General features: G+C 42.9%; 1 protein-coding gene across 1 annotated transcript in view; it reads left to right on the forward strand.

The window, feature by feature from the left end:
- The window catches only part of LOC124805424, a 31153-nt gene extending 22665 nt beyond the window's left edge, over positions 1-8488 (forward strand). The window contains exon 3 of the mRNA XM_047265986.1: positions 8338-8488. Within this exon, the coding sequence (XP_047121942.1) occupies positions 8338-8488 (151 nt within the window). The remainder of the gene's footprint in view (positions 1-8337) is intronic.
- The last annotated feature ends 18210 nt before the right edge of the window (positions 8489-26698 follow it).

A 26698-nucleotide genomic window follows, 5' to 3' on the forward strand; every position in this document is an offset into this window, starting at 1 on the left:
AATCCGACACGCAAAGGTACCAGTGTTCCTCAGACGCTGGAAAAGTCTGCCCTAACAGCTTATCAGGGGGCACTCTGCACTGTGAACATTGTTCAGCCTAGAGGGGTCGCATTCTATGTCCATTTGCTAAGCCACAGCAGAATATTATACCCCTCATTCCACTTGTCGAGTAGCAAGCTTTCATTGCTAAAGTGGTGGAAGGGAGAAAATCTGAATGTACGTAGGTTATAATGTAAATAGTGGCAACACTGCTGTGGAGACACTATGCAATGGAATCTAGCACACGTTGATAGCACACGTTGTTGACATACCTACCTTACCTCCGAGCAAATGGACTCGCCCGTCCCACGTCACCGGCGTGTGCCCAATTGAGGGAAAAACAGTCACTTGTGAGCGAGTGGTTTAACGTAACGGTGTCACTATGTTTTCGAAACAGGAACAACGGAGTTGGATCAAGATTGAATGTGCCAGAGGTCGTACAGCACAACAGTGTCATCAAGGTCTTCATGAGGCGTGCAAGCAATCGGCATTGCCGTACAGAACAGTGGTACGTTGGGTAAAATCCTTCGAGGAAGGTCGGCAAACTGTGGCAGACATGCATCGGGCAGGTCGTCCTAGCGTCTCTGAAGAAGAAGTGTATTCTGTTGCCTCGTTAATGGACAGTGACCGACGCCATACGATTCGTGAGCTCACCCACGAAACCGGATCAGCGCATACGACTGTGCTTCCCATCCTGAAGGAACGCCTGGGCATGCGAAAAATTGCATCACAATGGGTTCCGCATGAATTGACGAAAACGCAGAAATGGATGCGTTACGACGCTGCTCAGACGCATTTGGAGCGCTATGAGCGCAAAGGAGAGGTTTTCTTACGCCGTATCGTAACACTGGATGAGACATGGGCCAAATCGTACGAGCCAAAACTGAAAAGCCAGTCCAACGAATGGGGTCATTATGGGTCGCCGCGAAAGCCGAAAGTGCGTCAGAGTCCCAGTATGGTGAAAGTTATGGTGATTGTCTTGTACGACTGTGATGGTGTTATCCCTACGCATTACATTCCTCCACGGCAGACCGTCAATGCGCAGTATTACTGTTCGCTTTTGGAGCATCACCTGAGGACAGCTTTGCGAAAGAAGCGGCGACACTTTCTGCGCAACTCACCCACCATTTTGCACGCAAGCTGTAGCTGCTCTGTTCGGTCGATGGGACTGGGAAGTACTGTACCATGTCCCATACTCCCCGGACTTAAGTCATTGTGACTTTGATTTGATTCCGAAGATAAAGGAACCACTACGTGGCATTCGTTTCAGAACTGTTCCAGTGATTCGACAGGCAGTAGACTGCTCCACTCGCACCATCAACAGAACAGGCTCTGCTAACGGTATACTACGCCTTCCACATCGCTGGCAGGCAACGGGTTCTATACAACGCTGGTGACTACTTTGAAGGACAGTAACAGGTGCAAAAATGTGACTCTTTTGTATCGGTTGTGAATAAATAGTTGCCATTATTTAAGTTCCAGCCCCTCGTACTACACCATTTGTAAGTACAAACAGCGCAATAAAACTAAACACATAAATGAGTTCGCGTTTGGAAGAAAGTAAAACACCATGGTACGTACCCAGGGTTGATAGTACTGTATAATAAGGCACACAGACCCGACGAGAACTAACGTAGGCTATATATATGAACCAAAACATTATGATCACCTGCTTAATAGCATGTTTGTCCAACTTCGTATCGAAATACATCAGTGATGCTGCGTATCAGGGATCCGACAGTTTGTTGAGGTTTGTGGAGGTATGTGACACAAGATGTCTACGCACAGGTCATGTAATTCGCGTAAACAATAGGCGGCTCATTTGCGTACGCGTTGACGACGCTCGATAGCGACCCAGATGGGTTGCATAGGATTTACATTAGGCGAATTTGGTCCCGGAGACATCAACGTGAGTTCACCACAATGCACCTCAAACCACTGTAGCACGGTTCTGGCTCCGAAACATGAATAATTATACTGCTGGAAGATGACATCGCGGTCGGGGAAGACACCAAGCATGAAGGAATGCAGGTGGTTTCTGGCTATCAGCGTGTCTTTGAATCCTACCACAGGTCCCATGGAAGCGCAGGAGAATGTCTTTCATAGCAAAATACTGCATCCACCAGCCTGCGTCCGTGGCGAGTTGCACATTTCGAGCCGCCTTTCACCTCTATGACGGAGTTTGTGGAGACAAACAGCGACCTAGTGCAGCAAAAATGCGATTCACCCGAAGAGCTAACACATTTCACTGTGCCCACTGCAATGGTAACTGACGCCATTGGGTCAAAATGTGAAAACGTAGGGGTGGTCTGCTGAGGAGCTCCATGTTGAACAATGTGCGATGAACGGTGTGCTCCGAAACACTTGTGCGTGCACCAAAATTGTGCTCTTTCGACAGAAATGCCTACTTTACAGAGCAGAGAAGCCTCCGAAGCCTACGTTCTGTGAAGAGTCGTGGACGAAAAACTATTTAGCGCCTAGTGGCGATTTCACTATTCTTCTAGCTCTTTCCGTAGATGCTCACGACAGTAGCACGTGAACATTCGACCAGCATCGTCGTTTTGAGATACTCTTCTACATCTACATCTACATTGATACTCCGCAAGCCACCCAACGGTGTGTGGCGGAGGGCACTTTACGTGCCACTGTCATTACCTCCCTTTCCTGTTCCAGTCGCGTATGGTTCGCGGGAAGAACGACTGTGCGCGCTCTAATCTCTCTAATTTTACATTCGTGATCTCCTCGGGAGGTATAAGTAGGGGGAAGCAATATATTCGATACCTCATCCAGAAACGCACCCTCTCGAAACCTGGCGAGCAAGCTACACCGCGATGCAGAGCGCCTCTCTTGCAGAGTCTGCCACTTGAGATTATTAAACATCTCCGTAACGCTATCACGGTTACCAAATAACCCTGTGACGAAACGCGCCGCTCTTCTTTGGATCTTCTCTATCTCCTCCGTCAGACCGATCTGGTACGGATCCCACACTGATGAGCAATACTCAAGTATAGGTCGAACGAGTGTTTTGTAAGCCACCTCCTTTGTTGATGGACTACATTTTCTAAGCACTCTCCCAATGAATCTCAACCTGGTACCCGCCTTACCAACAATTAATTTTATATGATCATTCCACTTCAAATCGTTCCGCACGCATACTCCCAGATATTTTACAGAAGTAACTGCTACCAGTGTTTGTTCCGCTATCATATAATCATACAATAAAGGATCCTTCTTTCTATGTATTCGCAATACATTACATTTGTCTATGTTAAGGGTCAGTTGCCACTCCCTGCACCAAGTGCCTATCCGCTGCAGATCTTCCTGCATTTCGCTACAATTTTCTAATGCTGCAACTTCTCTGTATACTACAGCATCATCCGCGAAAAGCCGCATGGAATTTCCGACACTATCTACTAAGTCATTTATATATATTGTGAAAAGCAATGGTCCCATAACACTCCCCTGTGGCACGCCAGAGGTTACTTTAACGTCTGTAGACGTCTCTCCATTGATAACAACATGCTGTGTTCTGTTTGCTAAAAACTCTTCAATCCAGCCACACAGCTGGTCTGATATTCCGTAGGCTCTTACTTTGTTTATCAGGCGACAGTGCGGAACTGTATCGAACGCCTTCCGGAAGTCAAGAAAAATAGCATCTACATGGGAGCCTGTATCTAATAATTTCTGGGTCTCATGAACAAATAAGGCGAGTTGGGTCTCACACGATCGCTGTTTCCGGAATTCATGTTGATTCCTACATAGTAGATTCTGGGTTTCCAGAAATGACATGATACGCGAGCAAAAAACATGTTCTAAAATTCTACAAGAGATCGACGTAAGAGATATAGGTCTATAGTTTTGCGCATCTGCTCGACGACCCTTCTTGAAGACTGGGACTATCTGTGCTCTTTTCCAATCATTTGGAACCCTCCGTTCCTCTAGAGACTTGCGGTACACGGCTGTTAGAAGGGGGGCAAGTTCTTTCGCGTACAGGCTCTGCGTAATAATAATTTGCCTTTTGTCAAAGTCGTTAGATTTGGCAATTTGCAGCCCATATCTTCGCTATTGTGATTTCCCGTCGGTGTCTGCTCCGCTTACACACTTTTGTTACCGTGCCACGTGCCCGCAACGCCACCAGGCGGCACACATCTACATCTACGTGATTACTCTGCTATTCACAATAAAGTGCCTGGCAGAGGGTTCAATGAACCACCTTCATGCTGTCTCTCTACCATTGAACTCTAGAAAGGCACGCGGGAAAATCGAGCATCTAAATTTTTCTGTGCTAGCCCTGATTTCTCTTATTTTGTCGTGATGATCATTTCTCCCTATGTAGGTAGTTGCCAACAGAATGTTTTCGCAATCGGAGGAGAAAACTGGTGATTGAAATTTCATGAGAAGATCCCGTCGCAACGAAAAATGCCTTTGTTTTAATGAGTGCCACTCCAATTCACGTATCATGTCTGTGACACTATCTTCCCTATTTCGCGATAATACAAAACGAGCTGACCTTCTTTGTACTTTTTCAATGTTATCTGTCAGTCCCACCTGATGCGGATCCCACACCACACAGCAATACTCCAGAATAAGGTGGGCAAGCGTGGTGTAAGCAGTCTCTTTAGTAGACCTGTTGCACCTTTTAAGTGTTCTGCCAATGAATCGCAGTCTTTGGTTTGCTCTACCCACAATATTATCTATGTGATCGTTCCAATTTAGGTTATTTGTAATTGTAATCCCTAAGTATTTAGTTGAATTTACAACCTTCAGATTTGTGTGACTCATCGCATAACGGAATTTAGCTGATTTCTTTTAGCACTCATGTGAATAAGTTCGCACTTTTCTTTGTTCAGGGTCAATTGCCACTTTTGGCACCATACAAATATCTTATCCAAATCATTTTGCAAGTCATTTTGATCATCTGATGACTTTACAAGACGGTAAATGACACAATCATCTGCAAACAATCTAAGACGGCTACTCAGATTGTCTCCTATGATCAGGAACAATAGAGGGCCTATAACACTTCCTTGGGGGACGCCGGATATTACTTCTGTTTTACTCGATGACTTTCCGTCTATTACTACGAACTGTGACCTTTCTGACAGGAAATCACTAATCCAGTCACACAACTGAGGCGATACTCCGTAGGCACGCAGTTTGGTTAGAAGACGCTTGTGAGGAACGGTGTCGAAAACCTTCTGGAAATCTAGAAATATGGAATCAATTTGACATTCCCTGTCCATAGCACTTATTACTTCATGAGTACAAAGAGCTAGTTGTGTTTCACAAGAACTATATTTTCTGAATTCGTGTTGACTATATGTCAATAAATCGTTTTCTTCAAGGTACTTTATAATGTTCGAATACAGTATATGTTCCAAAACCCTACTGCAAATCGACGTTAGTGATATAGGCCTGTAATTCAGCGGATTACTCCTACTTCCTTTTTTGGGTATTGGTGTGACTTGAGCAATTTTCCAGTTTTTAGGTACGGATCTTTCTGTGAGCGAGTGGTTGTATATAATTGCTAAATATGGAGCTATTTTATCAGCATACTCTGAGAAGAACCTGACTGATATACAACCTGGACCGAAGGCCTTGCCTTTATTAAGCGATTTAAGCTCCTTCGTTACTCCTCGGATATCTACTTCTATGTATGTTTCTCATCTTGGCAGTTGTTCTTGATTGAAATTCAGGAATATTTACTTCATCTTCTTTGGTGAAGGATTTTCGGAAAACCGTGTTTAATAACTCTGCTTTAGTGGTACTGTCAACAGTGACTTCACCGTTGTTATCGCGCTGTGAAGGTATTGATTGGGTCTTGCCACTGGTGTGCTTTATGTACGACCAGAATCTCTGGGTTTTCTGCCAGATTTAGAGACAGAATTTCGTTGTGGAAGTTATTAAAAGCATCTCTCGTTGAAGTACGCGCCATATTTCGAACTTCTGTAAAACTTTGCCAATCTTGGCGATTTTGCGTTCTTTTAAATTTGGCATGCTTTTCTGGTTGCTTCTGCAACAACGATCTGACCCGTTTTGTGTACCATTGGGGACCAGTACCATCACTTATTATTTTTTGTGGTATATATATATATATATATATATATATATATATATATATATATCCAACGTCGCGAAGGGCAGTGGTTATAACGTTTTCGGTTATCAGTGTATGTGTGTGTGTGTGTGTGTGTGTGTGTGTGTGTGTGTGTGTGTGCATATATATGAGCCAATAGATAACGTCGGAGGTTCCACAGGGCATTTCGCGGATGTTGTTGTTGTATACAGACAAGTGGCAACGACAAAAAGTTGTAACGAAATGCAGGAGGATCTGCAGAGTATCGACACTTGGTGCAGAGAGTGGCAACTGACCCTCATCATAAACAAATGTAATGTATAGCGAGTACACGGAGGGAAAGACCCTTTACTATATGATCACAATATCAGAGAACCATTGCTGAAAGCATTTACCTCCACAAAATATCTACGAGCACGGGTGCCCTGCGATCTGAAGTGTAACGGCCACATAAAATTAGTCGCGAGTAGGACGGATGCCAGGCTGGGATTCATTGAAAGGATCGTAGGAAAAATGTAATCGATCAACAAAGGAAGTAGATTAGAAAACACTCGTTCGACCAGTAATTAATTTAACATTGCTCGTCAGAATGGATTCCGTAGCAGAGAGGACTGAGAGGGGAAATAGAGAAGATCCAAAGAACAGCAGCACGTTTCGTTACACTTTGATTTAGTGAACTAGAAATGGTCACGGAGATACTCAGCCTACTTCAGTGGCAGATGCTGCAAGAGAGGTGTTCTATATCACGTTATGATCTACTACAAAAGTTCCGAGAGCGTACATTCCTAGAAGAGTCAAGCAGTGTATTGCTTTCTCGCGAAAAAACCGCGGAGATAAATTCAGAGAGATTCGAGCCCACACGGGGGTTTACCAGTAACCGTTCTTTCCTCGAACCATACGCAACTGAAACACGAAGAAGGGAATGTGGCACTGGTATACTAAGTGCCTTCCGCCAAACAACTCTCTAATGACATGCAGCATTTCTGTGTATGTTTATCTCTACTAGATAAAAAAAAAGATAATAAACTATGTTTGACTGTGACCGGATGTTAATGACCAGTAACGACTCCTCCCCCTGTCCCCCCCCCCTCCCCACTCCGCCATATAATATAAAGAATCCAACTCCCACGTTTAAAACAGTTTCAGACGTCAGATTGTTTTACAAATGAGTTAATCTGCTAAATATTTGACGTTAAGCATGTAAAACCGTTATGGTTTAAGAGACGCAGAGCCCTGACTACGGTGATACTTCTACAGCTATCGATGGCGAAGATAATTGGTAGTAAATAAATAATAAATTTAAACTCAAGCTTGGTACTATATTTTTACAACATGAACAATGAAAATTCCATTAGCTTGTGGGGTGTAAGCGAGAAAAGTTTTAAATGTTATTTGAAATTCTGTTCAAAGTTTGTCAAAAGTCATTATCAAACACTAGATGAGTATAGTCTGGTAATTTTACACCACTTTGAGTAAAGCTCGTTTTTCTCACATCTCAAATTTTGTAATGTATTTGCCGCGCGGAGTAGCCGGAGGTTCGAGTCCTCCTTCGGGCATGGGTATTTGTGTTGTTCTTAGCATTAGTTAGTTTAAGTAGTGTATAAGACTAGGGACCGATGACCTCAGCAGTTTGGTTCCTTAGAAATTCACACACATTTGAACATTTTATAATGTATTTCCTGAAATCATGTGCCACACAGTGTTATAATTTTGGAGGTTCATTCAAGGAAATACGTGGATACCGTTTGAAAAGTGTGTTGCGAATATATTTTGTAGTAAAGAAGTAATAAATTAAAAAGTCATGCCTTATGCTGTAATTTTATTGCATAAATACTAAATTGTAATAAGTGATAAACTTTTTTTCTTCATTATTTAGGGCGTGGTGAATCCCAGCGAGCAGACGTTTCGATAAAGTTTCAAATTGTGCGTAAAGTTTGATGAGGGCAGCTAAGTGCTGGATGAATGCAGGCTGGTTAATTTTCGCGCTGGGAAATGCCATGCCTCAACGCGTATGCACAGTTTCTAACTTATGTAGTTGATTTAAAGTGTTAAACCCTTAAGGTATCTAAAGTTTTAAATTCGGGCAATAATTATATGAAACACTGAAAATCAAATTTTTGTTGCCCCTGAGAGACAGGCAACCTGCAAGTTTTAGTCGTCTGTTAATACAGATAGCCTCCCTACAGGATTGCAGACGTGGTCAGTGGTGTGATGTGTTGCAGCCCGGGCAACCAGGAGGAGGAGCTGCAGGAGCACAGGGAGGCGCGGGAGGCGGGCAGAGGCGGCGGGGGCGGCGCGTGCCTGCGGCGCTACGACGCCTGCCGCCCGGGCCACGGGCTGCTCGACGCCGTGTCCAAGCTCTTCACCGCCTGACGCTCCTTCATCTGCCCGCATCACACCCTGTGCACTATGCACCACCCACACGTGGCAGTGGGAAGCTGTCGTCATTGCTACATACCGCTGGACCAAAAATTGCGACATCTTGCAAATGTTATCGTGATAGCTGGAGAGCACACTCATTGTCGATATGACGTAAGCCACTGGAGCGTTGTCACCATCCGTCATGGATGCGAGTACAAAACCACTGATGTGCACGAAAACATTTATGCAAGTTATCTGTCGAAAGACGCTCAGCACTAACCAGGAAAGTACATCGGCCAAAACAGAGCAACACCTCATTTATCATACTTGTGAATCTGCTGGTGCTGTCTATTACTACCGTTTGCTTCTTCATAGGCTGAGCCTTCTGTAGTCTTTAGAACCGTTATCGTTAAACGTGTGTCGTACACAAAGCCACGGTTGTAGAGGTAAATCATCTGACAAGTGGCGTATGTCCTTACAGGAATGGACGCTTAGACTTACAGAGAGGTGCCGTTCTGACTATGAGAAAACAGTCACCTTGTTTTCTAACGTGGTGAACAAAGCAGACTCTGGAGCACATATTCGTATTGCAATGACTGGTTCTGGCCGAGTCAGAACATCTTGAGATGTGAAGCATAGTGGCTATCAGGTGCTGCGCCAGCTGATGCCGACGTAATATTCATCCAATAGACCTGAAGACGGCCTCATCAGGTGTAAACTGGTCATTACAACACAAATACGTCATCTAGATTGTGCTTTGCCCATGAAGCTCAGAATCTGGACATGGTCGGTCCTGTTGGTTTTGCGATTATGCCGATTATCAGACTTGGTGAACGGCAGCAATGCCTAACTACTACCTTGCTCGCTTTGTTTACACTGGACGTTCTAGTCCTCACTTTGTTCATATTTGTGGCGATACCATACCCGCCTTCTCAATGACATCATCATCATCATCATGACGTGGCAAGCCCCGCCCCCCTTTTGCCCTCTCTTCTCCCTTTCCTCACCTCCTCTCCCGCTTCCCACTGTCCCTCCCCATCTCCAGCCAATCACAGGGTAGTATTAAATATTGCATAAAAATGGCCTCACGTTCACAGATATACAAATAAATTACGTAACCTTCACAAATTGCAAGGTCAAACATATTTACGTAAAATGGAATCTTTTCCAAAATATTTGCTTCTGAGTTTCGTGAATAGACACACAGGCACTCATACACTAACGCACACACCTATGTATTTCATACATCAGATCCTATACTTCTTGTATATGTCATCTCCCTTAAAAAGTAATCCGGTAATTGTATTTGAAATGATTTAGTTCCTTTCTTTTTCTTCGCGCAAATAAACACACACACACACACACCTACACACACACACACACACACACACACACACACACACACACACACACACCTACACACACACACACACACACACACACACACACACACACACACACACACACGACATACAAACAGAATGTGATCTTTTCCACATGTAAAGTAATTTTGTATTGTGAAATAAAGTAAAAATATTACGTGTTTGACATTATGGTGATCCCGTGCTATGGTATTGACGTCATCTTGGAATTCAGGATGGTATCATATTCTACTATCACACGATAGAGCTGAAGAGCAGTAATACACATTCATATTGGTAAGAAGCTGGATTATTGTTCCTCCAAAGTCACTCAAACTTTTCGTGGAGTTGTCAGCAAGTCGCAGTATAAGTTAGCATTATCAGTAATCGATACCAAACGGATGGTACTAGAGCATAAGGTTAATATCCTAACGTGGGGTCACTAAATCGTAAAAAGCGATAAGGGTTGTAGTTGATTTTACTGTGCAAGAATAAATAAACTCATAATAATTACTGGTTTCCTTTTGCTTTCATAAGAATATGTCTTTTGCAACATCTACAGTCCAGTATAATACGATGTGAACTATCAGTCTCACACCTGGTATTCATGTTGTTATGCTCACAAAAATATGAATATTGAGAGGTAAAGTGATCAGTCAGAGAGACTAGCGCAACCTGTGAAATCTGTGTGAAATATCACATAAATATGGTAACAATTGTTTCGGAAACAAATAGTAGTGATTTACATTGATTTTATGACATTGTTCTCCAACTTTCTTATGAATAGTAGAAAATAATTTACATATATGTTTTGACTTAATCCATTCATACAAGAAATATGCACCGTTCGAATATGCAGCAACTTCGTCGTTCCCATTAGCACTGCTGAGTACATAGCGTTTCAGCTCTAGCGATGTGCCATCTGTGGGATGAATTTGTTTCAGAATGTTGAAGACATGTTGGCAAAACATTTTTCGACAAAAGGCCAAAGCTTTAATGTGGGTGTTCTCTTTTAACAGCAATTGATTGGTAGAGTGTAATGCTTTAATAGACGCTTCTGACTTCAGAAATTGTAATATACGTTCAGTTCCCTCATTTAAGTTCACAATTAATGCTGTCGCTGGGTGTTTATTAGAAACAGCAGAACTTATGATAATGTTCTGTTGGTTATGTCTTTATCTGCAAGAATAAGAAGTATATTTCCAGAATATTGCAGTATAAGAAACGTCAATAAAATTTGATATTATTGGTGGTAATTTTCTTTACATCTATATTTTGAAGGTGAGGACAGTGATGTATATGTGTACACAAAATCTCTCTATGAGACATACACACAGGAAAGCGGCATCAGTCGACTGACTTCTCCTATATCCTGCCTTCCTTCATTAACTATCTTTTCTCTTAGTCAGCAAGCCAATACTTTCGCAGGTGAGAGTGAAGTGTTAAAAGATATAATTCACCAGAAAAAGAAACAAGAGACATACAACTGAAAGAAAAACGTAAGTAAAGGACATACATAACTATTACTCACTAAATAGTATTTTAAAAAATAAGCAAGTTCCTTGTCACTACTTTGCAGATGAGATCCCGTCAAACGACGATAAGCACAAAAACGAGCCAAATTGTAGATATCGACTTTTCATAGGTAAATGTAGGTCCAGGCGAGTAATCGAAATAAAACAAATGAAACATGAATGTTATAACTTTTAGGCCTATAGTAGAACAACCACGAAAGTTTTCACAATATTTTTTACGGAAATAAGTCAAGAACCACAGAAGATCACTCGCACGTGTCGAAACACGTTGCTCTAAATATAAAAATAAAAATTATGTTTGGCACAAGGCGGAACTTAAAAACCCAAATAGAAATAAGTATCTCTCGGAGTAAAAAATGGAGAAAACTGAACATTTGTTATCGGACAATTTGTAGGGATTGACTACTATAATGCTGTAACTACCTCTAGTTTCTAGTTCGATGACGTCCTTCTAAATACTGAAAATCCATAATATAAAGCCGACACCAGCGTTGTTAGTCAACGTGCAAAATACACTGATGTGTAAAACTTAGGGACAAAGTAACTTTCGCGTGACGTGTGACTGGTATGTAACACACGTCGATGATACTTGGACTACTCATAGAAACAAATGTTCAAATTGCGTGTGAATTCCTATGGTACCAAACTGCTGAGACCATAGGTCCCTAGACTTACACACTACTTAAAATAACTTACGCTAACGACAACACACACCCATGCCCGAGGGAGGACTCGAACCTCCGGCGGGAGTGGCCGATAGGAACAAATGCTACAGTAAAGTACATAAGGTGTATGATACAAATACGCAATGAGACGAACATAAACGACACTTTTATTCAAATAAAATTACAGTGAAGATACCGTGATTCATGACGATCCCCAGGACATTACAAAAGACGAGACACAGTTATTAATAGCGCGTGTGATCACCGCGGACGGCAATGCACCCTCTAGAACGCGGATAGGCACTTGGTGCAGGGAGAGGCAACTAACCCTTAACATAGATAAATGTAAAGTATTGCGAATACATAGAAAGGGGGGTCCTTTATTGTATGATTATATGATAGCGGAACAAACACTGGTAGCAGTTACTTCTGTAAAGTATCTGGGAGTATGCATACGGAACGATCTGGAGTGGAATGATCATATAAAATCAGTTGTTGGTAAGGCGCGTCCCAGGTTGAGATTCATTGGGAGAGTCTTCAGAAAATGTAGTCTATCAACAAAGGAGGTGGCTTACAAAACACTCGTTCGGCCTATGCTTGAGTATTGCTCATCAGTGTGGGATCTGTACAAGGTTGGGTTGTCAGAGGAGATAGTGAAGATCCAAATAAGAGCGGCGCGTTTCGTCACAGGGTTATTTGGTAACCGTGATAGCGTTACGGAGATGTTTAGCAAACTCAAGTGGCAGACTCTGCAAGAGACGCGCTCTGGATCGCGATGTAGCTTGCTGTCCAGGTTTCGAGAGGGTGCGTTTCTGGATGAGGTATCGAATATATTGCTTCCCCGTACTTATACCTCCCGAGGAGATCACGAATGTAAAATTAGAGGTTCGAGCGGGCACGGAGGCTTTCCGGCGGTCGTTCTTCCCGCGAGCCATACGCGACTGGAACAGAAAAGGGAGGTAATGACAGCAGCACGTAAAGTGCCCTCCGCCACACACCGTTGGGTGGCTTGCGGAGTATAAATGCAGATGTAGATGTAGATGTAGGTGCTCTCATGGCGGCCACAATGTTGGTAAGGAGCTCTTGTGGTAGGGCGTTTCATTTCCCCACCAGAGCGACTGACGACTGCAGTATGGTCTTTGGTGCTTGTGGACATGCTACAACACGTCTCCCCAACGCATCCTACACGGGATCTATGGGATTTAAGTCGAGCGAAGGGGTAGATAAGTCCATCCGCCGAATATCCTCTGGGTGATGCAGTCGCCCACTGTTATGCAAAAATGAAGTCAGGGTCAGATGCAGCCCTGAAAAGACGCACATACACTTTGGGAAGGAGTGCAGTGATACAAAAACGATGATATGTTAGTGTATCGTGTTAAAATATCAGGATGTCAGTACACCGGTGCTACTTTATGCCTCAGCTCGCCGTATCCACTTCGACCATAGATCATGTCCTATAATGCTGGACGTACACTCATATAGCGAGAGGTGGGAACACGTAATGCTCCCAGGAAAAATTTACAAAGAAATTTAAAATCGGAAGATACACAGTACTACGTGGAAAGTAAATGGACATAATGAAATATTTGCATCATATTTTCTTACACAAGTTGTGTCCGCTATTTGTCTATTTGTCTACTGGTGGCACTAGCGTCAGCCTGTGCTGTTCGCTCCTTATGCATGAACCAGCACAAAGGCGGCGCTTCATGGGATAGCTAGATAGTTGTTCCTCGTCACATTCGCAAGATGAGTATTCATCACTGACAATGTAGCATTTCTTGTGATTGTCCTGGACATGGCAACGCCTTTGCGCAGTCTGTTTGACGACTTCCACGTACACTGTCCTTGCTCGTGATCAGATGGCTATTGTTCATCAGTTTTCATACCTTCCGGATTATCGGCATACCCCTCACTCGACTGTTTGAGGCGTCGCAGCTAGGGCGCGATCACCAATTTGTCTATTAGAGCTTTCTTGTATGAATGTATGTGGGCTCCAGTGTAAGCAGTCAGAATCTTATACGATCTGCAACGGGCGAGCTGTGTCCTGCACACGTGCGTCTTGACCATATGACGTGACTGCAGCATGTGAAAGCAGCGGTGAGGCACTTAATGAGTAGTTGCATTCTCTAGAACTATAAAAATTAATAACTGATCTAGAAATAGTATGAGGAACTTCATATTAGGTACATAATCTTCTGTTGTCTAAAGGAACAATCTGTCAAAATCTGGTCATAACTCACACAATTTGGAGGTTACAAAAAAAAAAAAGAAAAAGAAAAAAAAGAAAGAACAAAAAGAAAAGTCTACAAAAAACGTAATTATCCGACACTTAAGACTATATATATGTTGTTGTTGTTGTGGTCTTCAGTCCTGAGACTGGTTTGAAGCAGCTCTCCATGCTACTCTATCCTGTGCAAGCTTTTTCATCTCCCAGTACCTACTGCAACCTACATCCTTCTGAATCTGCTTTGTGTATTCATCTCTTGGTCTCCCTCTACGATTTTTACCCTCCACGCTGCCCTCCAATACTAAATTGGTGATCCCTTGATGCCTCAGGACATGTCCTACCAACCGATCCCTTCTTCTGGTCAAGTTGTGCCACAAACTTCTCTTCTCCCCTATCCTATTCAATACTTCCTCATTAGTTATCTGATCTACCCATCTAATCTTCAGCATTCTTCTGTAGCACCACGTTTCGAAAGCTTCTATTCTCTTCTTGTCCAAACTATTTATCGTCCATGTTTCACTTCCATACATGGCTACACTCCATACGAATACTTTCAGAAATGACTTCCTGACACTTAAATCAATACTGGATGTTAACAAATTTCTCTTCTTCAGAAACGCTTTCCTTGCCATTGCCAGCCTACATTTTATATCCTCTCTACTTCGACCATCATCAGTTATTTTGCTCCCCAAATAGCAAAACTCCTTTACTACTTTAAGTGCCTCATTTCCTAATCTAATTCCCCCAGCATCACCCGACTTAATTAGACTACATTCCATTATCCTTGTTTTGCTTTTGTTGATGTTCATCTTATATCCTCCTTTCAAGACACTGTCCATTCCATTCAACTGCTCTTCCAAGTCCTTTGCTGTCTCTGACAGAATTTCAATGTCATCGGCGAACCTCAAAATTTTTATTTCTTCTCCATGAATTTTAATACCTACTCCGAATTTTTCTTTTGTTTCCTTTACTGTTTGCTCAATATACAGATTGAACAACATCGGGGACAGGCTACAACCCTGTCTTACTCCCTTCCCAACCACTGCTTCCCTTTCATGTCCCTCGACTCTTATAACTGCCATCTGTTTTCTGTACAAATTGTAAATAGCCTTTCGCTCCCTGTATTTTACCCCTGCCACCTTTAGAATTTGAAAGAGAGTATTCCAGTCAACATTGTCAAAAGCTTTCTCTAAGTCTACAAATGCTAGAAACGTAGGTTTGCCTTTCCTTAATCTTTCTTCTAAGATAAGTCGTAAGGTCAGTATTGCCTCACGTGTTCCAGTGTTTCTACGGAATCCAAACTGATCTTCCCCGAGGTTGGCTTCTACTAGTTTTTCCATTCGTCTGTAAAGAATTCGTGTTAGTATTTTGCAGCTGTGACTTATTAAACTGATAGTTCGGTAATTTTCACATGTCAACACCTGCTTTCTTTGGGATTGGAATTATTATATTCTTCTTGAAGTCTGAGGGTATTTCGCCTGTTTCATACATCTTGCTCACCAGATGGTAGAGTTTTGTCAGGACTGGGTCTCCCAAGGCCGTCAGTAGTTCCAATGGAATGTTGTCTACTCCGGGGGCCTTGTTTCGACTCAGGTCTTTCAGTGCCCTGTCAAACTCTTCACGCAGTATCATATCTCCCATTTCATCTTCATCAACATCCTCTTCCATTTCCATAATATTGTCCTCAAGTACATCGCCCTTGTATAGACCCTCTATATACTCCTTCCACCTTTCTGCTTTCCCTTCTCTGCTTAGAACTGGGTTTCCATCTGAGCCTTTGATATTCATACAAGTCGTTCTCTTATCTCCAAAGGTCTCTTTAATTTTCCTGTAGGCACTATCTATCTTACCCCTAGTGAGATAGGCCTCTACATCCTTACATTTGTCCTCTAGCCATCCCTGCTTAGCCATTTTGCACTTCCTGTCGGTCTCATTTTTGAGACGATTGTATTCCTTTTTGCCTGCTTCATTTACTGCATTTTTATATTTTCTCCTTTCATCAATTAAATTCAATATTTCTTCTGTTACCCAAGGATTTCTACTAGCCCTCGTCTTTTTAGCTACTTGATCCTCTGCTGCCTTCGCTACTTCATCCCTCAAAGCTACCCATTCTTCTTCTACTGTATTTCTTTCCCCCATTCTTGTCAATTGTTCCCTTATGCTCTCCCTGAAACTCTGTACAACCTCTGGTTCTTTCAGTTTATCCAGGTCCCATCTCCTTAAATTCCCACCTTTTTGCAGTTTCTTCAGTTTTAATCTACAGGTCATAACCAATAGATTGTGGTCAGAGTCCACATCTGCCCCTGGAAATGTCTTACAATTTAAAACCTGGTTCCTAAATCTCTGTGTTACTATTATATAATCTATCTGATACCTTTTAGTATCTCCAGGATTCTTCCATGTATACAACCTTCTTTCATGATTCTTAAACTAAGTGTTAGTTACGATTATGTTGTGCTCTGTGCAAAATTCTACCAGGCGGCTTCCTCTTTCATTTCTTAGCCCCAATCCATATTCACCTACTATGTTTCCTTCTCTCCCTTTTCCTACACTCGAATTCCAGTCACCCATGACTATTAAATTTTCGTCTCCCTTCACAATCTGAATAATTTCTTTTATTTCATCATACATTTCTTCAATTTCTTCGTCATATGCAGAGCCAGTTGGCATATAAACTTGTACTACTGTAGTAGGTGTGGGCTTCGTATCTACTCGTATCTTGGCCACAATAATGCGTTCACTATGCTGTTTATAGTAGCTTACCCGCATTCCTATTTTCCTATTCATTATTAAACCTACTCCTGCATTACCCCTATTTGATTTTGTGTTTATAACCCTGTAGTCACCTGACCAGACGTCTTGTTCCTCCTGCCACCGAACGTCACTAATTCCCACTATATCTAACTTTAACCTATCCATTTCCCTTTTTAAATTTTCTAACCTACCTGCCCGATTAAGGGATCTGACATTCCACGCTCCGATCCGTAGAACGCCAGTTTACTTTCTCCTGATAACGACATCCTCTTGAGTAGTCCCCGCCCGGAGATCCGAATGGGGGACTATTTTACCTCCGGAATATTTTACCCAAGAGGACGCCATCATCATTTAATCATACAGTAAAGCTGCATGCCCTCGGGAAAAATTACGGCTGTAGTTTCCCCTTGCTTTCAGCCGTTCGCAGTACCAGCACAGCAAGGCCGATTTGGTTATTGTTACAAGGCCAGATCAGTCAATCATTCAGACTGTTGCCCTTGCAACTACTGAAAAGGCTGCTGCCCCTCTTCAGGAACCACACGTTTGTCTGGCCTCTCAACAGATACCCCTCCGTTGTGGTTGCACCTACGGTACGGCTATCTGTATCGCTGAGGCACGCAAGCCTCCCCACCAACGGCAAGGTCCATGGTTCATGGGGGGACTATATATATATATATATATATATATATATATATATATATATATATATATATATATATATATATATATGTGTGTGTGTGTGTGTGTGTGTGTGTGTGTGTTAATAGTTCACCAACTGCGAGTATTTGAAAAGATATGATAACACCTTCAGTGTTTAGAATCAAATTTGGAAAGTTCTCATTTTAGAAAATCTTTCGTAATTTTCCTGTAGTAATAACTTTAAGAATTTCAAATAGATATTTATGTTTTGTGTTAGGGTGAGTGTGAAAGAGAGTACTTGTGTGACTATATGTGGGGCATTCGCCAATATTAAATTTTCAGTTTGTAATTCTCTATAGGAACTTGCAAGTGTTCCAGCTTTGTATCGTCGGAACAAATCCACCAGTAGTTCCCCTACTAGTGGATGACGGATTTCCAAGCATGTTTGAATATGTAAGAGACAGCCAGAACATTCGCGATTATATAGTTAAATTCCAGTCGTAAAGTACAGCTTAAAGTTTATTTCACTTTATTTGTTTAACAAGAAAGTTTTGAGTTGCTTATTTTAATGACGTCAGTGAGCTGAGAGCAGTGGTTGGTTCTTGCTAGATTTTGGCGCGAGCTGCGCCCTGAAAGTCAGTTCTGATTGGCCGTAATTCAGTACAGCCAATAATAAGTGAGACGGCTTGCCACCTATCGCAGGTGATAGAGGTGCTTGTAGAGGCAGAGAGAGAGAAGAAGAAGGAGTTGGTGGACTAGCTTTCGAAGGAGACGGTCATGCTGAAAGTGTCCGCGTTATGTGTAAAACGAAGTGATATTGTGACTTCCGCGTTTCGGTACGGTGATAAAGGTAGCTGGTGTTTACCATTAACTATTTGTGCAATTTTAAGAGTCGAGAGATATTTTGTTCTGGAGAAAATCGCGTGTGTAAACTTTGAACTAAAAGCGTGGCGGTACTAAGCAATTTTTTTTTTTTTACTGAGTATTTAAGGCGAGAAAAAACTTTATTTAAAGACAACCACTGAATGCTGTGTGCAAAAGTAAACAGCAGTTTATTGACTGTGTTACTCTAGTAAATGGTTTCGGAATTGGATAGGAAAAGTTCTGGCTGTTTGAGTGTGACGAGCACTGTGAACAGAAACTGTAATGATTTGAGCACATGTGGGCTGATGATCTTGCTTAATAACAATAAAAAATCGTGATGCAAGTTTAAAAGGAACTTTGAACGTAGAAATTTGAATAGAAACCCATTTCCGATTTATTCTTTAGATTTCACAAGACTATTTTCAGCTTTTTGTACTTATAGCGGCCTCCGACGTGTAGTTATGAAATCTCGGTTTCTTCAGCACTGTTTTTCTGAGATCTCTTAAGTAGCTGCAGTCAGGAGCTACGTGTGCAGATCAGCGGCAGTATAGAGGTAGGTGGACAATTTATGTTGCAGAACCGACGTCGATGTGCGAAACAGCGCTTTACGTCGCATATTCAGCCCTGGCTTTTGTTGGATTGGACTGACGTGGAGCAGAAGCTTGCAAGAAACTACTTCTGGACTTAACTCGAGCTGTCGTTCATGAAGGGGACGGGCGGTGACGTTATAAACCTGTTGCCTCCCCAAATCAGCAGCCACTTCACGTCTGATGTCAAGCGTGGATGTGCCTGCAAGTTAATGCAACTTCTGTGTAGCTGTCGATATGAACAGACTGCGATTAGCCTGTAGGTTTATTGCAGAGCATATTGACCATTTTGTATGGGAAGATTTTAAGAAAATCAGTCCATGGTCAGTTTTCAGCGTCATACACCACTTGATGAGTGTGGAAAAGGTAAGTCACTCACGACAGCTTATAAGCACTTGTCAAAAAAGGAGCAAAGCAAGCAGTGGAAACAGGTGCATTCACCACCGCCGAAAAAGGGGAATTCTCAACCAGCATCTGCTGAGCCTATGCTGAATTTTTATTTGTGACTCTATTACCGAGTATATTGCCAAAATCTCTTGACAAGGTTACAGGAGACAGTGAAGACGAATCATCGAGGGAAAGTGCCCGAAGGAGTCTTGATGCTCCGCAACAATGCCACAGCTAATTCCTGCACAGGAACCAGTCACACTTACTGCTACTATGGGCCATCAGATTTTGCTCTCCCTCTGCCCTCTCTCCTCCTCCCCCCCTCCCCCCCACCTGTATTCTGAAGTGTCGCCAAATGACTACATCCTCTTTCCTCACATGGAAAATCCATTGCTTGGCAGGCATTTCCAGTATTGTAACGCCAAAAGATCGCGGTCCCACGCCACTGCTAGCAATGCGCATCAACACCACTGCACATCAACACACATCAACACTCACTGCAATCCGAAACGACGACACTCCCTCTCTCCCATCACAGCAGGGCACTCACACGGAGGCCAATATAGAGCCGAGTGTGAAATAGCTCTGCCCCAGTTCGTGACCTCAGCTGAAGCAGTCAAGATCGACGAGTAGTACTAAAGAATTATTCAAGTCTTAGAGGGAAATGAAGTTCTGTAAATACTGAACATTACTTCGAGAGAAGAGTTAGAAAATTACTGCGCCACACGATGTGACGTTGGCAGCCCCGACGCTGGCTATGAGCGCTTCTACATCTACATCTACATTTATAAACCGCAAGCCACCCAACGGTGTGTGGTGGAGGTCGCTTTACGTGCCACTGTCATTACCTCCCTTTCCTGTTCCAGTCGCGTATGGTTCGCGGGAAGAACGACTGTCTGAAAGCCTCCGTGCGCGCTCGAATCTCTCTAATTTTACATTCGTGATATCCACGAGAGGTATAAGTAGGGGGGAAGCAACATATTCGATACCTCATCCAAAAACGCACCCTCTCGAAACCTGGCAGCAAGCTACACCGCGATGCAGAGCGCCTCTCTTGCAGAGTCTGCCACTTGAGTTTGCTAAACATCTCCGTAACGCTATCACGGTTACCAAATAACCCTGTGACGAAACGCGCCGCTCTTCTTTGGATCTTCTCTATCTCCTCCGTCAACCCGATCTGGTACGGATCCCACACTGATGAGCAATACTCAAGTATAGGTCGAACGAGTGTTTTGTAAGCCACCTCCTTTGTTGATGGACTACATTTTCTAAGGACTCTCCCAATGAATCTCAACCTGGTACCCGCCTTACCAACAATTAATTTTATATGATCATTCCACTTCAAATCATTCCGCACGCATACTCCCAGATATTTTACAGAAGTAACTGCTACCAGTGTTTGTTCCGCTATCATATAATCATACAATAAAGGATCCTTCTTTCTATGTATTCGCAATACATTACATTTGTCTATGTTAAAGGTCAGTTGCCACTCTCTGCATCAAGTGCCTATCCGCTGGAGATCTTCCTGCATTTCGCTACAATTTTCTAATGCTGCATCTTCTCTGTATACTACAGCATCATCCGCGAGAAGCCGCATGGAATTTCCGACACTATCTACTAGGTCATTTATATATATTGTGAAAAGCAATGGTCCCATAACTCTCCCCTGTGGCACGCCAGAGGTTACTTTAACGTCTGTAGACGTCTCTCCATTGATAACAACATCCTGTGTTCTGTTTGCTAAAAACTCTTCAATCCAGCCACACAGCTGGTCTGATATTCCGTAGGCTCTTACTTTGTTTATCAGGCGACAGTGCGGAACTGTATCGAACGCCTTCCGGAAGTCAAGAAAAATAGCATCTACCTGGGAGCCTGTATCTAATAATTTCTGGGTCTCATGAACAAATAAGGCGAGTTGGGTCTCATACGATCGCTGTTTCCGGAATTCATGTTGATTCCTACATAGTAGATTCTGGGTTTCCAGAAATGACATGATACGCGAGCAAAAAACATGTTCTAAAATTCTACAAGAGATCGACGTAAGAGATATAGGTCTATAGTTTTGCGCAACTGCTCGACGACCCTTCTTGAAGACTGCGACTACCTGTCCTCTTTTCCAATCATTTGGAACCTTCCGTTCCTCTAGAGACTTGCGGTACACGGTTGTTAGAAGGGGGGCAAGTTCTTTCGCGTAGTCTGTGTAGAAACGAATTGCTACCCCGTCAGGTCCAGTGGACTTTCCTCTGTTGAGTGATTCCAGTTGCTGCGTTACAAGATAAGTAATTTAGCTAGTAATTAATTGTTTTGCTGTATATTCTATAGTATTCACTTGCATTAGTGTCAGATAGACTTGATAAATTGAAGGTTTCAGTTTTTATTTGCGTCTGAATAGGAAAAGCGTAGTTTCTGTTTCGGAAAGTTTCGCGTGTAGGCAAACGTTTGTTTACATTCTCAACTGACGTTAAATACGCGTGATTATCAATTAAGTCAGTGTACAATACTCAGTATTCACGTTTATTAGTGTCATTTAGACTCGATTCGTTGCAGGTAGCAGTTTTTATACGTTTTATTAGGAAAAGTGATAGTGACAGTGAATTCTAACCTGATTTGTATACACTTGACTAGCGCAACCCGTGAGCGTTAACAGTTAAGCAAACGTAAAATACGTGGTAAATTAGTGTTACACTGCAATATCTGAGTAAATCAGTGTTATAATACAACTTCTGAGACCATCTTACATACGGTTTAGTTAGCAGAAATCTAAAACTCACCTCGCCGTCTGCTTAAATTCCTTAGCCTGTTGTGGGCTTCAGTGATAGTGTACTGTAAGCCCATCTGTTCCTATAGAGTAGAGTTAGTATTTGTGCTTTACATTCTCAACTCTTATTGTTAGCTAAAGGTTTTGTTTTGTACCTGCATCTATCAGTGTACAATACTCAGTATTTACGTTTATTATTGTTATTTAGACTCGATACATTGAAGGTAGCAGTTTTTATAGTTTTATTAGGTCATTTTCGCATGTACGTAAACGTTTGTTTACGTTATAAATACGAGGGATAATGAGTAAGTGTAGTTTACCGTAGGTTACTGTTTAATTCTTTAATAATATTCACTAGATAGGCCCTAGCAGTTTACTGTACGTTATTTTTTCTTTCTTTCTTGAGTATTCACTTGATAGCCCCTAGCAGGGAAATAAGCACCAGATCTAGCTTCTACCATATATTTTTATTGTTTTTCATTGTTGAGTGTCTGTTTCTCTCAGCTAGAGTGTAGCTGTTAACCTTGTGTGGTGGTAGGTTTCCTTAAGTTTCTTATAGTTAACCACATATTAGTTAGATGGAGAGGGACTGTGTCTGTTGTGTGCGGATGCAGGAAGAATTAGCCGCAGTCCAAACGCAGCTGGAAGCTTTGTTGGCCACAGTCAACAGGCTCCATAGTGCCACCTTGAGGTGCGGTGGAGATGGGGTGCCTGGGACAGCCTCTGCTGTACTAGATGTGTACGGGGGAATGTCACAGCTCTCTGTCACTAAGCCGACCTCACGTGCGACTGAGCCGGCCGGCCCACTCCCACCTCAGTTTGGGCGGCGGACTGTGTAGAGGTCTCGAGCTTCAAGGCAAAGGCTGCATGGCCGCTCCTTCAGCAAGGTCCGGGCAGGCACGTGGGGATAGGGATTTGTTAGTCATTGGGAGTTCCAATGTCGGGCGGGTCATTGAGTCCCTCAGAAAAATAGCGGCTAGGGCGGGGAAGAAGTCCGACGTTCACTCTGTGTGCTTGCTGAGGGGCCTTGTCCAGGATGTGGAAGAGGCTCTTCTGGCGGCTATCGAGCGTGTGGGGTGCAGCCAGCTGCAGATTGTTGCACATGTCGGCACCAACGATGCCTGTCGCTGGGGTTCCGAGGAAATCCTTGGGTCCTTTCGACTGCTGGCTAAATTGGCGAAGGCGGCCTCCATCTCTCGAGGAGTGGAAGCCAAGCTGACGATTTGCAGCATCTTACCCAGGGTGGACCGGGGTCCTCTGGTTTGGAGTCGAGTGGAGAATCTAAACCAGCTACGTCGACTCTGTGACGAAAATGGTTGTAGATTCCTAAACCTACGCTATTGGATGGAAGGTTGTAGGACGCCCCTAGATAGATCAGGGTTGCACTACACACAGGAAGCAGCTACATGGGTAGCACAGTACTTGTGGCGTGCACATGGTTTTTTTTTAGATTAGGTTACTCCCCACGGGAAACAAACCGTTGGCCTGAAAAATTACCAGTTCATGACACTGATGTGGGTGTGCCAACTGTAAAAAGTGTTATTTCGCCTAAGCAGGTAATTCCAAAGGATTTACATACACTAACTCTCATGTTAGTAAATTGTCGAAGTGTCTGTAGCAAGATAACCGAGTTAGTCTCCGAAATAAACAGTACTAATGCCAATATCATATCAGCTATCGAAAGCTGATTGAAACCAGACATAAATAGCAGTCAACTTTTGAGCTCGGATTGGACAATGTTTAGGAAGGATAGGAATGATGCCATGGGAGGTGGTGTGTTCGTTGCAGTTAAAAGCTGTTTAAACGCAGTTGAGATCGATACTGGGACGGACTGTGAAATAGTCTGGATACAGCTGTCAATCAGACAAGGAGTGACCATTGTATTAGGATGTTTTTATAGACCACCAGCATCCGCAACAAACGTCGCAGAACGTTTCAGGAAAAGTCTTGAGTACGTAGGAAACAAATATGCAAATTATCCATTAGTTATAGGCGGATAGTTTAATTTGGCGCCTATTAACTGGGAAAATTACACGTTTATTAGAGGAAGCAGATGCAAAGACACGTGTAAAGTTATTCTAGGAACGCTCTCATCATACAACCTTGAGCAATTGGTTAGAAAACCAACTCGAGATGGGAACATATCAGATACCTTGGCGACAAACAGACCTAATCTTTTTGAGGAAGTTAATCTACAAGAAGGTATTAGCGACCATAAAGTCGTTGAAGCTTCTATGTCAGTGGACGTTGCAAAAAAACCAAAGAAACAGCGTAGAGGTTTCTTGTTTGGGAAAGCAAATAAAGTGTCATTAATGAATATCTTCATAATCAGCTCCAAGCATTCAGCGCGGGACGCAAAGATAGTGAGCATCTTTGGTCCGAATTTAAAGTATTGTCCACCACGTGCTAGATAAGTATGTGCCTAGCAAAAATATAGGTGTGGAAAAGGATCCACCTTGGTTCAACAAACACATTAGGAAGTTGCTGAGAAAGCAGAGAATTTTACACACTAGTTTTAAACGTAGTCACTGCTCCGCTGAGAAACAGAAATTATGCGAAATGAAAGCAGCTGTCAGAAGGGTAATGAGAGATTGTTTTAACGAATTTGAAAGCAATATTTTATCTCCAGATTCTAAAAATAACCCCAAAAAATTTTGGTCGTACGTAAAATCTATGAATGCTACAAATAATTCAATACCTTCTCTTGCTGACAGTACGGGTAATGTAACTGATGATGATACAGAGAAGGTCGAAATTTTAAAGCTAGCTTTCAAACACTCGTTTACGGTAGGGGACTGCAGCACCATTCCTCCTTTCAATTAGCAAACAAACGCAAGGATGGCTGACATAGTGTTTAGTGTATCTGGGATTGTAAAACAGTAAAGATCCTTAGACGCCAGATAGGCATCTCGCCCGGACAGTATCTCCGTAAGATTTAATGTCGACTATATACAAATATAGCACCATTCTTATCCATCATCTATCAGAGATCATTGGAACAGCGGAAAGTTCCACGGGACTGGAAGAAGGCCCAGGACATAGCAATCTATAAAAAGGTTACAAAATCGGATGCACGTAATTACCGGCCAATTTCACTGAAATCGATTTGTTGTAGAATCATGGAACACATTTTGTGTTCAGACTTAATGATCTTTCTAGAATCTGAGAAGCTCATCTGCGGAAAACAGCATGGTTTTAGGAAACAGCGGTCAAGTGAGACACAGGTGGCCCTCTTTGTGCATGGTATACAACAGGCTCTAGATACCGGCTTCCAGGTTGATGCCATATTCCTCGACTTTCGAAAGGCTTTCGATATAGTTCCGCGCCGTCGCTTGCCCCAAAAAGTGCGCGCTTACGGTCTATCCGATGACATAAGCGGTTGGATAAAAGGTTTGGATCAGGTAACACAAATAACGGGCAAGGCGAACTCTAGATTGCGGTTTATTGGTAGGATCCTGAAGCAATCCAGTCCTTCAACCAGTACTTTAGTTTGCCCAGTTTTAGAATATTGTTCGTCAGTATGGGACCCTTACCAGTTGGGTCTGATTCAAGAGATTGAGAAGGTCCAAAGAGAAACTGCAAGATTCGTGATCGCGAGAGCGTTACAAATCACATAGAATGTTTGAAGTGGGACACACTTGCAGACAGACTCCGCGCTAAACGGAAGGGGCTGCTCACTAAATTCCAGAATCCGATCTTTGCCGAGGATGTAGAGCATATATTACTACCACCAGCTTTCAAATTGCGAATGACCACCATTCAAAGGTAAGGGAAATAAGAGCTCGTACTGAGGCATTCAGACAGTCGTTTTTCCCTCGCGCCATCCGCGAGTGGAACAGAGGTGGGGAAAAATGACTTTGGCGCGAGTAGCACCCTCTGCCACACCCCGGTTGGTGGCTAGCGGAGTATATATGTAGATGGAGATGCTTTGATAGTCAATGCACACCTATGGCAATGGATTGTATAAAGTAAAGTAAATCTTTTTATTCATTCAAGTAATAAAGTGAACTAATATGTCTCTTGTAGTAGTTCCAGCGATCCGCCTTCCAGAACAATCAATCTGCAACTACAGCCGGACGATTGTAGTTTTATCTGGTCATGACATACAGAATGACGACGAAGTGATTTCAAGGTGGAACGTTTCCACGACAAGAGGACTAACATGAGTAGCAGTTTTAATGTCGTAGACTGATATTTTTTCAAGTTGATAGTAAAATCCTTACGACTGCCATACTTGGTTGCCACCTTCGAAATGGACGAAACACTGTTACGGTGCCTTCGCCTTCACAGACAGCGCGTCAGTGACCTGTCGCTAGTGACTGAGAAAGAGGCCGCTGCGGTGGAGAAGTGGATTCTGTTGCGTATGCAGCACGCCAGCCCACGTCGCTCGTGGTGCCTTCAAAAGCTGTGCGTGACGGCGCATACTCGCTCATACTGCCAGG

The sequence above is a fragment of the Schistocerca piceifrons genome, chromosome 7 (genome assembly GCF_021461385.2).
Source record: "Schistocerca piceifrons isolate TAMUIC-IGC-003096 chromosome 7, iqSchPice1.1, whole genome shotgun sequence".
Taxonomy (NCBI): Eukaryota; Metazoa; Arthropoda; class Insecta; order Orthoptera; family Acrididae; genus Schistocerca; species Schistocerca piceifrons.